This window comes from Hippichthys cyanospilos, chromosome 5 (assembly GCF_059441005.1).
Source record: "Hippichthys cyanospilos isolate Australia breed blue-spotted pipefish chromosome 5, RoL_Hcya_1.0, whole genome shotgun sequence".
Lineage (NCBI taxonomy): Eukaryota > Metazoa > Chordata > Actinopteri > Syngnathiformes > Syngnathidae > Hippichthys > Hippichthys cyanospilos.
In genome coordinates, this window is record NC_142373.1 from 8,498,818 (window position 1) to 8,512,386 (window position 13,569).

The window sequence follows — 13,569 nt, forward strand, 5'->3', positions numbered from 1 at the left end:
GACATGTGTATCATGCAGTATCAGTTTTGAATAAATGTATCAAGTACTCAGAAATGCACGGTGTTGGGTAGCCTACTTCAAAAGTCAAAACTGTCATGTGTATTTTTTAGTTCTTACTGTCATTCTGAGGTACAGCTATTAGTTACGTAATAATATGGCCGTGTGTGAAACGTAAGGCATCACACTCAAAAGATTTTATACAACGTAAGGTGGAGGGATGTAGTTCAGCAAGAAGTAATGCATTACAGTAAATACATGACTTGTTATTACCCCAACACTGGAAATTAAGGACTGTCTGAACAGCACAGATCAGAGAAGGCGGCTCAATCCACTGTAGGCAAGTAGGCTGCGTTGCACCCGAAACAACAACGGCGGAATGCCAGTTTTGTCCGAGCAGCCCCAAAAAAATACGCTAGAAGCGCGCATCATACGCAAACACAATGCAAAAGAAATGTAGTAAACGTTGTAAAAGTTTGAAGGTGACAAAGCATTTGCTTGAGGCGCTGCCCTCCCCCCGCTTCTGATCAAGTGGTACAGTCCGTCCCGTTACTTTGTGGCGGTCCGAGTCCCTCCTCCGCTCAGCAGCAGTTGGTCGACGTTCAACTTACAACAATCGACTCCTGCACCTGACTGCCAAAGGGACGAAACGATGAATTTCTTTTGCTTGGGAGTTTTATTAGGAGCTTTGGGTAAGTTTTCTAATAGTTTTGCTTGATAGCCTTTTGGTGGCGCTAGAAAATCTTTGCGTGATCATGGCAACAGGTCCAAGCCTCTTTCAAGTGCTTCAGTCGTTGACGATCAAGGATGGTCTTTTAGTACGTTCAATATGTTCATCGTCTTCATTTATGTTTGTAGAAAAAGCCATAAAGGTAACTTAATATCGCTCGTAATGACGTTATGCGATGTTATAGTTTGTGTTACTACGGCACAGTATGTTTGAAGATAACCAAAATAATGTCAAAGGCGTGCTAAGTTAAATTTGAATCCAGAATAATCACCATCGTATTAAATATATACATCGCAGAAAAATAATCTAATAATTTTATCACACATTGAGTAACCATGAAAGTGAGATCATGATCGTATGGTTTCATTATATGCTTTGATGAGCCACTCTTAATTTATTTTAGACTGTATTGTTGCTGTATCAATTGTTTAATCTCGGGCCACGTTGTGGTTTTAGCTTTTGTCGATATCACTTTGAAGTCAAATGAAGTTTAAGTGTCTTTGTCACACATTTATCTAGTTATAAAATCAGAAGCTGGTAGAATCTGTTCAAACGAGGGATTGGGAACTAAAAATGCTTGTTTTTTCACTCTTTTTTTTTTTTTTTTAAAGGTAAAGACAACTTGCGAATTCGGTTTTCAAGCCAGAAACTTGAAATAAAAAAAAGGCGTTATGCGGGCCACATGAAATGATGAGGCGGGCCGGATCAGATGATTTTCTATTTCATCTAGAAAAATATTTGTATACCCGACAAATATTTGAAACAAACTCATTGTATGTTTTTTTTCTTATCAAACATGGAGGTCCATGGAGGTCTTATCAGTGTGAAGCTTTTGCGCAAATGAGTCAATATTAAGGAATGTCCAACCAAGTAAAAGCAGGAAATGTGCAAAGGAAAAGACTTACAGGAAACACGCTGCTTTGTCACTGGTATACAAGTTTAAATCAGACTTTCCTGTCATGTATTTGCGTACGACGTTGAGTCAAATCTATTCCTTATTGTATGTATATATCTGATTACCTTTCAATTCCAAAGACACATCTCGACATAGTCCAGACATTCAACGGATTAAGTTTTAATCCCAAAGACGTATTTCTATGTCTCAGTCGTCTACGTTCAATCCCGGGTACTTAATTGCAGATTTTTTTGTTGTTGTTTTCAAAAAAACTCTGTGCCCGTTATGTCTGGGCACGGTGAGTGAAGGTGTGGAAGGAGAGAGACCCAAAAGTGCGGGAAACCTAGAGGAATGCAGCTCAAACAAAGAAGGTGTAATGATGATTGAGGCAGGATCAATAGGAACAAAAATAATACAAAGTAACAACAAAAAAACTCGAAACTGAAACAAATTCACAGGGCACAGCAGGGAGGCAGCCACAGGTAGACGGGGGAGGGACTCCAACAGAGGGAACAGGTGCCATCTGACAGCGAGGCAAAGACATCAATGACCCGTCAAATAACCGGAACAAAACTGGGCCGTGAATAGAAGTACGCGAGATAGGGAAAGACGCAACAGCTGGGTGGGAACAAGCGGCGAGGAATTCTGATTGGTGGACACACTAGGGCAGGCGAACACAGACAGGTGGACAAAATCATACAAACCCGATCATCAACTGAGAAACATGAACAAAACCTCACAACAACAAAACCGCAAAACAACAAATCCCAACTGAACATGTTGAGCGTTATCGGAAAAGGCAACTTCTAGAGTGCCGGTACATTTAGCATTTTTCCTCCTCTTACAAAGCCGACGGAATATTGTGTGCTATATCTATATAAACATGGGCGGTATCGTATGAAAGCTTGACTTCCATTCCTTACTTAGAATTACAAGTTTGTAATATGTGTTTGAATGTGTGGAAACACTGCCATCCAATGATCACAGTTGTCACTGCGGTGCTCAATTGGCTTCACATTAGAGAAGCAAGGGTGTCGGCTACCCCCCGTAAAATATTTGACGAGAACTTTGTTATTCATTATTTTCACTCACTATTTTAAAAGCTGACAGTGATTTAGGTAAGGTTGTGTTTGTGAAATATGAATAAGGCAGCAAAATCAACCTGTTTTTGCCCATCTTAAGGGGCGTATATTTTGTCACTTGCAGTCAGCTGAAAAAGACTTGAGTTTCTCAGTGCACAGGTAACGACCAATCGGAGCTCGGCTTGTGGATGTCACATGACCAAAGGCCGAAAACTGCTGTCATTGGGGATTACCTGAGCAACCGTGATGTCGTTTTCAGCTGACAGGAAGTGGCAAAGAGGCAAACGAGTGGATTTTGATGCTTATTTCATCTTCTACAAACGCAATAGAAATGACGCAATATCCTTCGGAAGGCCGCGCTTAGACGAGTGGGGGCGCAAAGAAAACGTACACCTGACTTGCCCTTGGAATACAACCGCCTGATGGAGTAACCTTGTTTTAAACGCTAGACACAGCGGCAGCCATAGTTGGCCTTTATTTGATTTCTTTCTTTTCAAGGGGCTGAGTGACGGTCAGCAAGCGTTAAGGTCTTGCTCGCACCCGTCTGTGTTTGTGGGATGTAACGCTTCGCTATTAATCCTTCGCAGGCCCTCGGGTTTGTTCATGCGCAGCTGGGCCAGGCCTGAGCTTCTCATTGGTCGGGAGGGAGTAAACTCCGGCCCCTTTCTGGTCCTCAAGTGGGACACGAGAAGGGGGGGTGCAGCTTACAAACAATGGGAAACAAAGTGAAGATTTGTGGGTGGAATTTCAAAGCTGGGTCACCTCTTGTGCTGAGAAACGACACACTCATCATCATGCGTATGTGGGAGCGACCATTAAGCAGTGCGGGAGGATTTGAAACTGACCTTGCTACCAGGTATGTCTTTGGGTGCAGTTGCGTAGTTTTTTTTTTTTTTTTTTTTTTTTTTTTCGGGGGGGTTGGCTCATTTCCCGTCTTTAGGAGTTGTTTACAGCAATTTCCTGCCCCTCCTCAAGTGAACTTAAGACGGTAGAACGCAGCCACGAGTGTCCGCTGGCTGCGTCCACGCACCGGTGTCTATCCGCTGCCTCTTGGTACTCCCCCCGCTAATGCGCCCAGTCCCCGCGCACACATTGGAATTTAACCCTCCTGACCCTGGCAGCCTCCCCCCAACAAACACACCCAACGTCTGCCTTTTGCTTTGATACTAGACAAGTTGTCTAGCAGGGCCGACTTTTCTGTGGTGCTGCGCCATTTCAAAATATTGCCGCACCAAGTCACGCCTATTGCAATACGATTTTTACAATATATTGCAACAAAGTCCGTAAGGATTTAAACACATGTTGCGTTTTGCCATATGTCCAAAAGCCCAGCTCACTTTCAAATTGGTGATTTTTAAAAATTGAAATGAAATCAACCGCTGGATTGCCCTAATTGTTGCCTGTTGTCGCCAGCGCGGCCGTGCCAGGGCATGTACGTCACGGTGCCGGAGAAGCCGCAGTACGCCATGCTCTTCCAGTCGGTGGTCCTACCGTGTCACTACCAGACGACGTCCGCCCAGGTGCCGGTGGTGCAGTGGTGGTACAAGTCCTACTGCCGGGACCGTACCAGGGACTCCTTCGACCCGACTCGGCGCCCGCGGGCCTCGGAGGGGGGCGACAAGTCCCACCTGGACTGCGCCGACGCCGGTCGCAGCGTTCGGGTGGTGGCCTCCGCGCAAGGATCCATCATGACGCTGGCGGAGCACTACATGGACAGGGACATTGCCATCATCAACAGTAACTATTGCTTTTGACTCTTTTTAAAGGCGCCGTGAAATGAACAGTCCGCTTTTTGGAGCCGTTCACCACCGTCCAATGTTGATATCTCGTCCGAAATACCTCCCGAAGTATTATGCTCCTTCATTGATGCGTTTCGAAGCCCTCCTTTCCTGCCCCGCCCGTGACAAATTGACACATTCACAAATGACAAGTTCAATGAATGGAAAACTGAACAATTTCATGACATTTTCGGGAAAATGCTGCATTGTTAATGTTTATAATAACTATAGCGTAATATATAAACAAAATCACGATGTGCTCGTCTAAATATATTCACCAAAAATTCATCGTCATGATTTACTCGATGGTCTGTGACAGAACACTGATTTGCGCCGGCGCCCTGCTAGGCCACCATTGACTTAAATGATCCCTTTTGTATTGACCTCACAATAGGCCCAAAAGAACCCGTGAATACAATCCCCCTTTATGACTTCTTTTCAGTTTTGTGCACCCCTTTCAAACGCCAAGCCTTATCAGGAAAAGACACGGCTCTTCTCATAATATGCCACGTTGGACAGGAAGTGATGTACGACGCACTAACCTTAATCAGTGACAAGTGGAGCCAAGTTGAACAATCTCGAGCTCACACATACGCGAAGCCTCCGTCCCGTGAGAATCAGAGGAGCTAAAAACACTTGCAGAAAAGAAGCATTAGCTGCGGAGAAGAACATGAGAACGGACGACTGGAATGGAATCATTCCCCCAGGCTAGAACATTCAATAAACAACAAACGTGAAGGAAGACAAAGTGCTTGAACTCTTTTTACTCGAGAGGAGAGCGGGCGGAGATGTGCACAGTTCACCGAGCTCCTACCGCACTTTCTGTCACAAAACCTCTTTCTGCCTCGAAAGGTCAGGGGACGCATTACGCCAGCAGGGTAACAAGTTTTGGGGGACCTAGATGAAACTCCTTTCGTTCTGCGATGAAATGACGGCGCCTGCTTTTCTTCTTAGAGCTGCGGGAGACACGTCGTCTCCTCACACTTTATTCACAAGTCCCAACAGAAAATGTCTAATAATCGCAATTTTTCCCTCTGAGGGGTTAGGGGAGACACATGGCAGCAAAGTAACCCTCAGCTTGGGATAGCGGGGCACGAAGGTGCGACTCCTTACACGATCGATGGGTTGGATAAAACCTGTTTTTTCATCTTTGTGCAGAAGCAGACCTGCGAATCGGGCAGGTGCAGTGGGGCGACAGCGGAGTGTACTTCTGCAAAGTCATCGTCTCCGACGACCTTGAGGGCACGGACGAGGCCAAGGTGGAGTTGATGGTGTTAGGTATGCAAAGCGCCGCGCCGAACTCGGCACAGGAGAAAAGCTCAAAAATGATAGCGTCGCCCATTTTTTGATCTTTTGATGACGGGGTTTTGACATCTGTGAAACGATGTTTATTATCACACGGTATGTCATTAGAAATGAGCGTACCCAGATCAAGGATGGATATCGGGCCAATAGCTGGCCTTTGGGTGGTAGCTGATAATATCGCCTGCTCTCTTGGAGCAGTTCTATCATCTGGAATTAGAACATTGAAATGTCATGACATTTTAGGGAAAATGCTGTCTTGGAAAATGTACTTACATTTTGTAAATGGACTTTTTTTTGAGTGATACGCCCGATTTTCAATACCCGTACTGGTATGGGGCCGAAACAAAGTCATACGGAACGTTATTGTATATTGTCTTTCCCCGTTTGCAGAGGTGTTCCTGAGGTGTCTTTTCAGCCGCAACGTACATCTAAAGCGCAGGCGTCAAAGTCATGGCCCGGGGGCCACCTCATCCTTTTATGCGGCCTGCAAAATGCTGATTTGACTTGCAGGTTTCTGGCTAAAATACCAAACTTGCAAGTTTTCTTCAACTTTTAAAGCTTTCTACAATGTGGGCCACCATAAAAATGAGTTTGACCCCCATGATCTAAAACGGCTTTCGCAGAGAAAACTAACATGACTCTGCATGCTCTCAATCCTCCAGGACTAACCTTTTCACTTCCCTCTTCGCCATTCACTGAACGGGACACCACTTTGACACGCGTCGGGTGCCACTCGATACATAGCGGGGGCACCTGAGATGAGGATTTGGTCATTTGAAGTCACGCTAAAAGAGTAAATGGACCATTTTTTTTTGGGAGGGGGGGGGGGGGGATACACGTTACATTGATATGAGAATTCAATCATATTTTGTCCCAAAGGTGACATCGCAGATACAAAACACATTTTTTGACAAAAGTGGTGGACTCAAAATGCAAGTATCATATCGTAGTAGTGGTATGGTAGTAGTAGTATCTTTTTTTTCCATTTTGTTTTTCCCGATACATGTTTGTTCAGCCCTTCTTCCCTGGCAAGTGCTCACATCCTCCTTTGTTGCCGCATTGCTTTGCTCCACTTCATCTTTTGGTGACTGGCTGCATAACTCCTGCACTCACGCTTCGGTTTTGCTCCCAAGTCTCGCCGTGGGCCAGATTTCGGCTTTATCTGCGGGTGAACACGCTTGTTTTTTTTTTTTTTTTCCCTTGCTCCATGGTTGGAGCAATATCTTCACACTATATCTTCTAATATCTTCACCCCCTCCCACCCTCTTTAAATCTGTATGTGACAAAAAGAAAAGTGCATATATGTAGGACCGCTGTTAGGTTATTCATGCTTTTAAGTCTTTTCGCACCCATTCCTCGGAGAGAAGGGGGGCTCTGTGCCTCATTATGTGCAAATTGGGTTTGACTTTTAAGACGGGCGAGGGGGGGGGGCTGATCTTGACTGACTTCCTCCGGCTTCCTGCTCCCTCTGCGAACATTCCCCGCTTATTTGCCTCTCTCTACAGGCAGGACATCTGAGCAGGCCGATATCCTACCTGAGTTTGATGTGGAGATTATGCCAGGTACATTTTCAACACTTTTCTATGCTCCTGGCTTCCCACTGCATTTTACCTCCTTTTTCTCTTTTTTTAATACTTTCTACTGTCACTGGCCAGTTAATTGAACCCATATCTTGACAATAGCTGTATTGATTACATTTTATTCTCCATCGCATTTAGATAGGACTTCATTGTTTTGACATGCAGATTTTCACCACATCCGTTGTTAGCGTTTTTCTCCTGCCAAATCCGCTTTCTTCTACTCGAAACGTCCCGGTAAAAGACTTTTTTTTTGGCGTGGGTCTGAAAAAACCCACAGCTTCACAAAACCGTGAAACCACCTAACTGGGCAAGGAAGGGAAAAAAAATGTCTCCCATACAAAAGAGTGTTTGCATTGTTCCGACCACTAGCCGGCTAGTTTTGGTGTTTTTTTGAAGTTCAGCATCCCCGGGGCTGAGGCCACACCATCTCCCTGTCCCGTCCAGCGTCCGGTGTCTTTGTCCTGGGTTCTGGCTATGATCATTTCTGATGCAAAGAAAAAAAACAATCGATGAATGATCACAAAATGCTTGGGTAGACCTGCACAAAATGACAAGTGTAGTGCCGCAAGACAAGATGTACAAGAAGATGCGATAGGACGCTGGATAGTGTGATCAAATCATAACGGAACGCGATAAGCTGCGATGCGATCTGCACGGCGTATCGCATGTTACGATCCGGTGAGACGCGATGCGGCGAGGTATCGGGGATCTTTATTTTGATAGGATGCATGTTTGCGTGTATTACAGAGTGGGCGTTTGTGGGCTGCGTGGCTTTGGGCAGCTTTTTGTTCCTGCTTCTGATGGGCATCTGCTGGTGCCAGTGTTGCCCGCATTCCTGCTGCTGCTACGTGAGGTGCTGCTGCTGCCCCGAGACGTGCTGCTGCCCGCGACACCGTACGTAGCGTCGCCTCGGCCTCGGCCTCGTCTCCGGCGGCCCCTTCCGCGCGTTGAGCGCCTGTTCCTCACGCAGTATACGAGGCCGGGAAGAAGGGGAAGGGCGGCCCCCCAGCTCAGATGCAAATGTACCCCTACTACATTCCCGGCGTTCCCACCATGGTGCCTCTCGCCCCTTCGTCGCGCGTGGAGCCCAAGCTCACCTCCATCCCCTCCATGGTCTCCATCCCTTCAGCGGAAAACAACCTGGCTAGAGGTGAGCGTCGTAAAACCGGCGATCCACCAGTGTTGGGCAAGTCATTTATGACTTATTATATTCAATTATTCAATTTCAATTCAATTATTATTTTAAATTTAAAGTGACATGTAAGATTTAGACCGTTTTTATCATTCGTCCTACAACATGAAACCGTGTAAAACTATGTTTCCCGTGTCCGAACAGGCGCTAGCCTGTCACAACTCAGCTCCCTCCATGAGGGAGGAAATGCAGATTTCAGACACACCTACAACACCGTCCAGATGAGGGCGCTGCCGCCCATCGCCGACACTGACGAGCAGTCGTCGCTGAGATCGGCGCCGCGCTCTCAGAGCCGCAGACATCGGCGGGAACCGGACCACCGCTCTGACGATGAACTGGACAGGAGGTGCATTTTCTTTGTCCCGCATTTGGAGCAAATAATCGCGCAGAATCCGTCTATAACTTGAGTCATAATGGCTCTCGGATAGAAACCCTAACCACAATGCGGCCCGCGATAAAAATGAGCTTGACGCCGCTTGTTTAGAGTGAGAATTCAACAATGGAACATGATTTAAAAAAAGTTGACTTTTCATCTTACGGCCCATTTCAGTCTGTCATGATCGCATCGGATCTTTCCCGAAACAAATGTCACAAGAATCCAAATGGAATTGGGAATGACGATTTTGGGACGATTCCCCGTGACGACGCGTCCCGTGCGTTCCCGCAGGTGGAACGCCGGCTCGGAGCACTTCCAGAGAAGGACTTTGAGCGGGAGGGGTCGCGCCGGCTCGCTGGACGAGCTGGAGGAGTTCGCTCGCTCGTACGATTCCCGCGGCCGTCGGGCCGAGCCGTCGGGCGCACGCGATTGGAGCCCCCCCCGGAGGCGGCGCTATAAAGACGACGCCGACTGGGATGGCGCCAGCCGCCAATCTTCGCAGCAGAGGAGAAGGGGCACGTGGGACGGCGAACTCTCCTCCCGACCGCCCCGTCACGGGGACTACGACGCCGCTTTCCTGACCCGGGCGATGGAGTGCAAAGCCGGGGAGCGCCGAGGCGGCGGCGGCGGCGGGCCGGACGAGGGCAGCGACACTCCGTCCAAGGGCAGCTCCGGAGGCAAGGGCGGCAACGGCTACAAGAGCCGCTCGCCCAGCCAGCGCCCGGAAGAGGAGGACCCCTTGCCGCCGTACTCTGAGTACGAGGCGGAGCGTTACCGCCGGACCGGCCCCATCCCCGACTGGTACCGGACCGGAGAATCCCTCGGGACAGAACGCTTTGACGCCTCGCAAGCGGCCGGGAGGTCTTTTTCGCACACGCGGGCCCAGCAGGAAGACAGGAGATGCAACTTGGTGAGTTATTTGTAGCGGGGCAAAACGGCGTCCGGTCCGCCGCATTCACTCCATCGCCACCCTGCCTTTTTTTAAGGGCTACGCTTTTACCTTTTGGGGGTACTACAGTAGGACACGTCCTCGCCCCGCGTGAGTGCAGGTTGCATTATTTATGGATGAAAGCAGGGTGTCCACCGTCATGCATGTTTTTGATATTTTTCAATATATTTGGATAACTGCTTTGAATTGATGGCTCTATCGATGGGTCGTGAATAAATTTACTATCAATATGAAATGAACACAAACATATATCACCCAAATTATTTCACCAACCCCCCGCAGTCAGGGCAAAGACCCCCACTTTGAGAACCGACGGACTGAAGAAAAGCATCCCGTGCCTTTCCCGCGCCTCCATTTCAGCATCTCAAGGCATTTACACTCATATTAAAAGTTGCCTTTATTTTTGTGTCACTGGTTTAACAGATTCCCATGTTGCATTTGCTTGCTTAACCTATTCATGAAGCATCCATGACTTTTCCATTTCCCCGCAATTAAGCCAGTTCTCAAGCTTCGGCCACTCACCCCACTGTCTCCATCCGGCACCAATGCACGGTCTCTAACGCGCGGCTCTTCCACTGTATTTCCTCGACAGAGCACAGCACTGAGCAGAGACACGCTCAAAGTGTGACCTTAGCTTCACGTCCGTCCATCTCTTCCATCTACGCAACGCACCAGATTATTAACTCGGTAGACTGGAAGGACTTTGCCATTGCCTCGCGCCTGGATGCTATGGTTGTATTCTTACGACAGTGTGACTCAGGTTCATTTTCTATTTGTGTTTCTTTCAGTGAACGTGTGAATACCTTACTGTTTGTCAATACCGAAACTTGAAATTTCTCCGCAGAAATTGTTGGCACTCTTCAAATAAAAAAACAAAACGACCTATAAATACCGAATCTTGAAATTGCTCCGCAGAAATTGTTGGCACTCTTCAATTTTTTTTTTTAAACTACTGTGTGCCTTGTCATGTTTTTATTACTGCTTCTTTCAAATCATTCATAGCAGTCCTCCACCGAGCCGCCACTTTTTTGTTTTAATTACACGGAAAAAGTAAAGACAACTTTGAAAATTAAGTAACAGAAATGTATTCCCTTGTATGTATTTTCCTTGTCTTAATTTTGCTTAGTTTCGTATGCGCGTATCGTATGCAGACATTGCGCCACGGCTTCCGTAATGGGCGGGGCCAGGCCGAGTGTCATGGCGGCTTTCACTGCCGCCACAACTCAAAACACAAGGTGCGTTCTAACGCCAAATTACGCGGAAACCGGACGAAAACTTCAGGTTTTAGTGAATTCGAGCAGACGGGAGCATCTCTAGAGTGATTTGGTCTAGGGTTCAAGGTAAGTGTTATGTAAAATAAGCACCATGCAACTATGACATTATCATTGCGGAAAACGTGCAAAAATGGGTTAGTGTAACATTAGATTGACATATTTACGTAAAATTAATTATACCTGCCTGTTTTGTTTTCTTTTAACCATGAACCTAGGCGATTGTACTCTCATATGTATCAAAATTCCCGAAATGTACGCATTTGTTTACAGGCAATTTCAACTAAAAGCTCTTTGTTATGAGCCGGGGACGACCGTCATGTTACATTTTTAAATCAATGCGCAACAGCGTAACTTTACATTCAAATAATTAGGATATTTTAGGCCAACTGTCCGTTGTATAGCACAAAGACAGTAATATAGACATTTCCGCGTCTGTACGTGTTATGTTACCTTTGAATCGAAACACTTTCAGTGCACCATGGGGAAGAAGTGTTGGGTTGTGGGCTGCAAGACGGGCTACCTGACCAACAAGGCGGTGGAGCAGGAGCAGGCCGCCAAGGGGACCCCCATCACCCTCCACAAGTTCCCCAGGGACAAGGAGGTGAGGGCCAGGTGGCTCAAGAACATCAGGAGGGTGGAAAAGGACGACCCAAGTGTCGAAAGGCACTGCTGCTCTTTGCACTTCAAAGACAGCGATTTTAAAACGACGCCCACGGTGCACGAAGGGAGGCAGAGGCAGAGGAAGCGGCTTGTCGAGGACGCCGTGCCCACCAACTTTAGCCACGGCGCGCCTTGTTTGCGGGAGGCGCCTCCCGCCCCCAAGAGGTCCACGTCCATGTCCTCGTCGACGGCCAGGAGGTCGGGACAGTTGGCGGAGGCGATGAGGAAGAAGCGCGACTTCATGAACCGCGACAAGTTCAGCTCCCTCGAGGACCTCATGGAGAAGATCGAGGCACAGATACCTAGAAACTACAGGCAAGTTTTTTTCCCACAACTAACTGAAGATAAGAGGAACTTCGGCCCTGAAAATAAAAATACATTTTTGCGCGGGCAATTGAAGTTTTGGGTTCGATTTTCCTTTCAGGATCTCCCTGGACAAGGACGCCGTCGAGCAGAACAGGCGGTTCCTCACCCTGTTCACGTACGAGCCCGTGCTGGGAGTACTGCCAACGTGCTGAGGATCGAAGCGAGCGGGAGCTTCGTCATGGCCAAAGGCGGCGTCGGGATCGCCAGCGGCAAGCTGCGTCACATTTTGCGCGGCCACAGGGACGTCTTCACCAGGGTGAGCCAGGTCACCAACGCCCTGGCCTTCCTCAACAACTACGGCGTGGAGGAAACGCGCGACGTGACGACGGTGGTGGAGGCGGTCAAGGACATTGACGTGCAGGCGCTGGCCGCCGAGCAGCGCAACCTGCTCGCCTTGGTGAGGGCCCAGCTCCTCCTCAGTCAGAAACATAAGCAACAGCGGAGGTACAGCGGTGACTTTTTGATCAAGTGCGCAATGCTATACGGCGCCGGCCCTAAGATGTACAGGCTGCTCAACGAGGAGATGGGCCTCATCCTGCCCAGTGAAAAGACCCAAGTCCACCGCCTCCAGGGTGGGCGAGATCCACCCGGAGAGCCGTGCCCTCTCCCGGGCCTTGGCCGTTTCGGCGAGCGAGAGGGAGGAGTTTCTCCAACCGGGCTTGTACGAGGCGCTCTTCGGCGGGGCGCTCTTGGGCGGGGACCGGGACGGGACGGCGGGGGAGGGATGAGGGAGCTTACTGTAAAGTCTGTGGCTTAGGATACTTCTGCACGTCTAATAAATCAAATGAAAATCCTACTCGGCCCACTTGGTAGGTTCACTTCAATCTTGCCGTCGCGTCGACATTGGTTCCTTTCGATGTATTGTCTTATTTGAATATTAACTGCGCGCGATGGAATTCTGCTCCGACGGCGCTCGTCTAAAAGGGTTACGCGCTTTTGCGTCATCTCTGATCACGCTATGACGTTATTAACAGGGGGCCTTATTAGTTTGTATTAATTCTATTAAGTCGTACTAAAGTTATGCTTTTAAGCTAAAGGGGAAGTGTGTAAGATTTTGAGCGTTTTTCATTAAAAAGGAATAAAGTAAATGATTGTGAATTAAAAAAACGTGCAAATGAATGTGATCTTAATGACCAACACTATGTTTTAAATTTAATCATAGGTCTAGTTGTTAAATGATGTTGGGGGGGGGGGGCGGGGGGGGGCATGCTCGTTATAGCTATGGACAATGGGAGATGCAGCACCTGCAGCACCCGTAATGAAAAACGCTGTAATTCTTTTTCCAAAAAGTCAACCGAATTCCAGGTGATTGCGTTACTTTGTTGCGCTGGCGGAGCGAGGTGGAGTCCGTGACGTCACTGCAGGTGGGGGGATGGGACAACACA

General features: G+C 47.9%; 2 protein-coding genes across 5 annotated transcripts; both read left to right on the forward strand.

Annotated features, from left to right (window-relative positions):
• Positions 1 to 556: 556 nt before the first annotated feature.
• LOC148423336 (immunoglobulin-like domain-containing receptor 2) lies at positions 557 to 10,819 on the forward strand. Of its 3 annotated transcripts, none has more exons than XM_088414462.1 (9): positions 557 to 689; positions 4,118 to 4,441; positions 5,641 to 5,760; positions 7,293 to 7,349; positions 8,115 to 8,261; positions 8,338 to 8,517; positions 8,704 to 8,905; positions 9,227 to 9,845; positions 10,477 to 10,819. In XM_088414462.1, exons 1-9 carry the CDS (start codon positions 650 to 652, stop codon positions 10,510 to 10,512), a joined length of 1,725 nt encoding a protein of 574 aa, XP_088270588.1. In that variant the 5' UTR covers positions 557 to 649; the 3' UTR covers positions 10,513 to 10,819. The 3 variants fall into 3 exon arrangements, with proteins under 3 accessions (XP_088270588.1, XP_088270589.1, XP_088270590.1); XM_088414464.1 differs by lacking the exon at positions 557 to 689 and adding an exon at positions 2,996 to 3,560; XM_088414463.1 differs by lacking the exon at positions 7,293 to 7,349.
• Positions 10,820 to 11,067: 248 nt separating this feature from the next.
• LOC148423337 (uncharacterized) lies at positions 11,068 to 12,389 on the forward strand. 2 transcript variants are annotated; one of them, XM_088414467.1, is made up of 3 exons: positions 11,068 to 11,224; positions 11,631 to 12,133; positions 12,243 to 12,389. In XM_088414467.1, the coding sequence occupies exons 2-3, from the start codon at positions 11,637 to 11,639 to the stop codon at positions 12,334 to 12,336; spliced, it is 591 nt and encodes a 196-aa protein (XP_088270593.1). In that variant the 5' UTR covers positions 11,068 to 11,224; positions 11,631 to 11,636; the 3' UTR covers positions 12,337 to 12,389. The 2 variants fall into 2 exon arrangements, with proteins under 2 accessions (XP_088270593.1, XP_088270594.1); XM_088414468.1 differs by lacking the exon at positions 11,068 to 11,224 and having other exon boundaries at positions 11,241 to 12,133.
• Positions 12,390 to 13,569: the final 1,180 nt, after the last annotated feature.

Coding starts and splice junctions, on each gene's coding strand:
- LOC148423337 (XM_088414467.1), top strand. CDS start 11,637: ATGGGGAAGAAGTGTTGGGTTGTGGGCTGCAAGACGGGCTACCTGACC. Junction 12,134..12,242: donor CAGATACCTAGAAACTACAG/GCAAGTTTTTTT, acceptor TTTTCCTTTCAG/GATCTCCCTGGACAAGGACG.
- LOC148423336 (XM_088414462.1), top strand. CDS start 650: ATGAATTTCTTTTGCTTGGGAGTTTTATTAGGAGCTTTGG. Junction 8,518..8,703: donor GGAAAACAACCTGGCTAGAG/GTGAGCGTCGTA, acceptor GTGTCCGAACAG/GCGCTAGCCTGTCACAACTC. Junction 9,846..10,476: donor AAGACAGGAGATGCAACTTG/GTGAGTTATTTG, acceptor TTTCCTCGACAG/AGCACAGCACTGAGCAGAGA.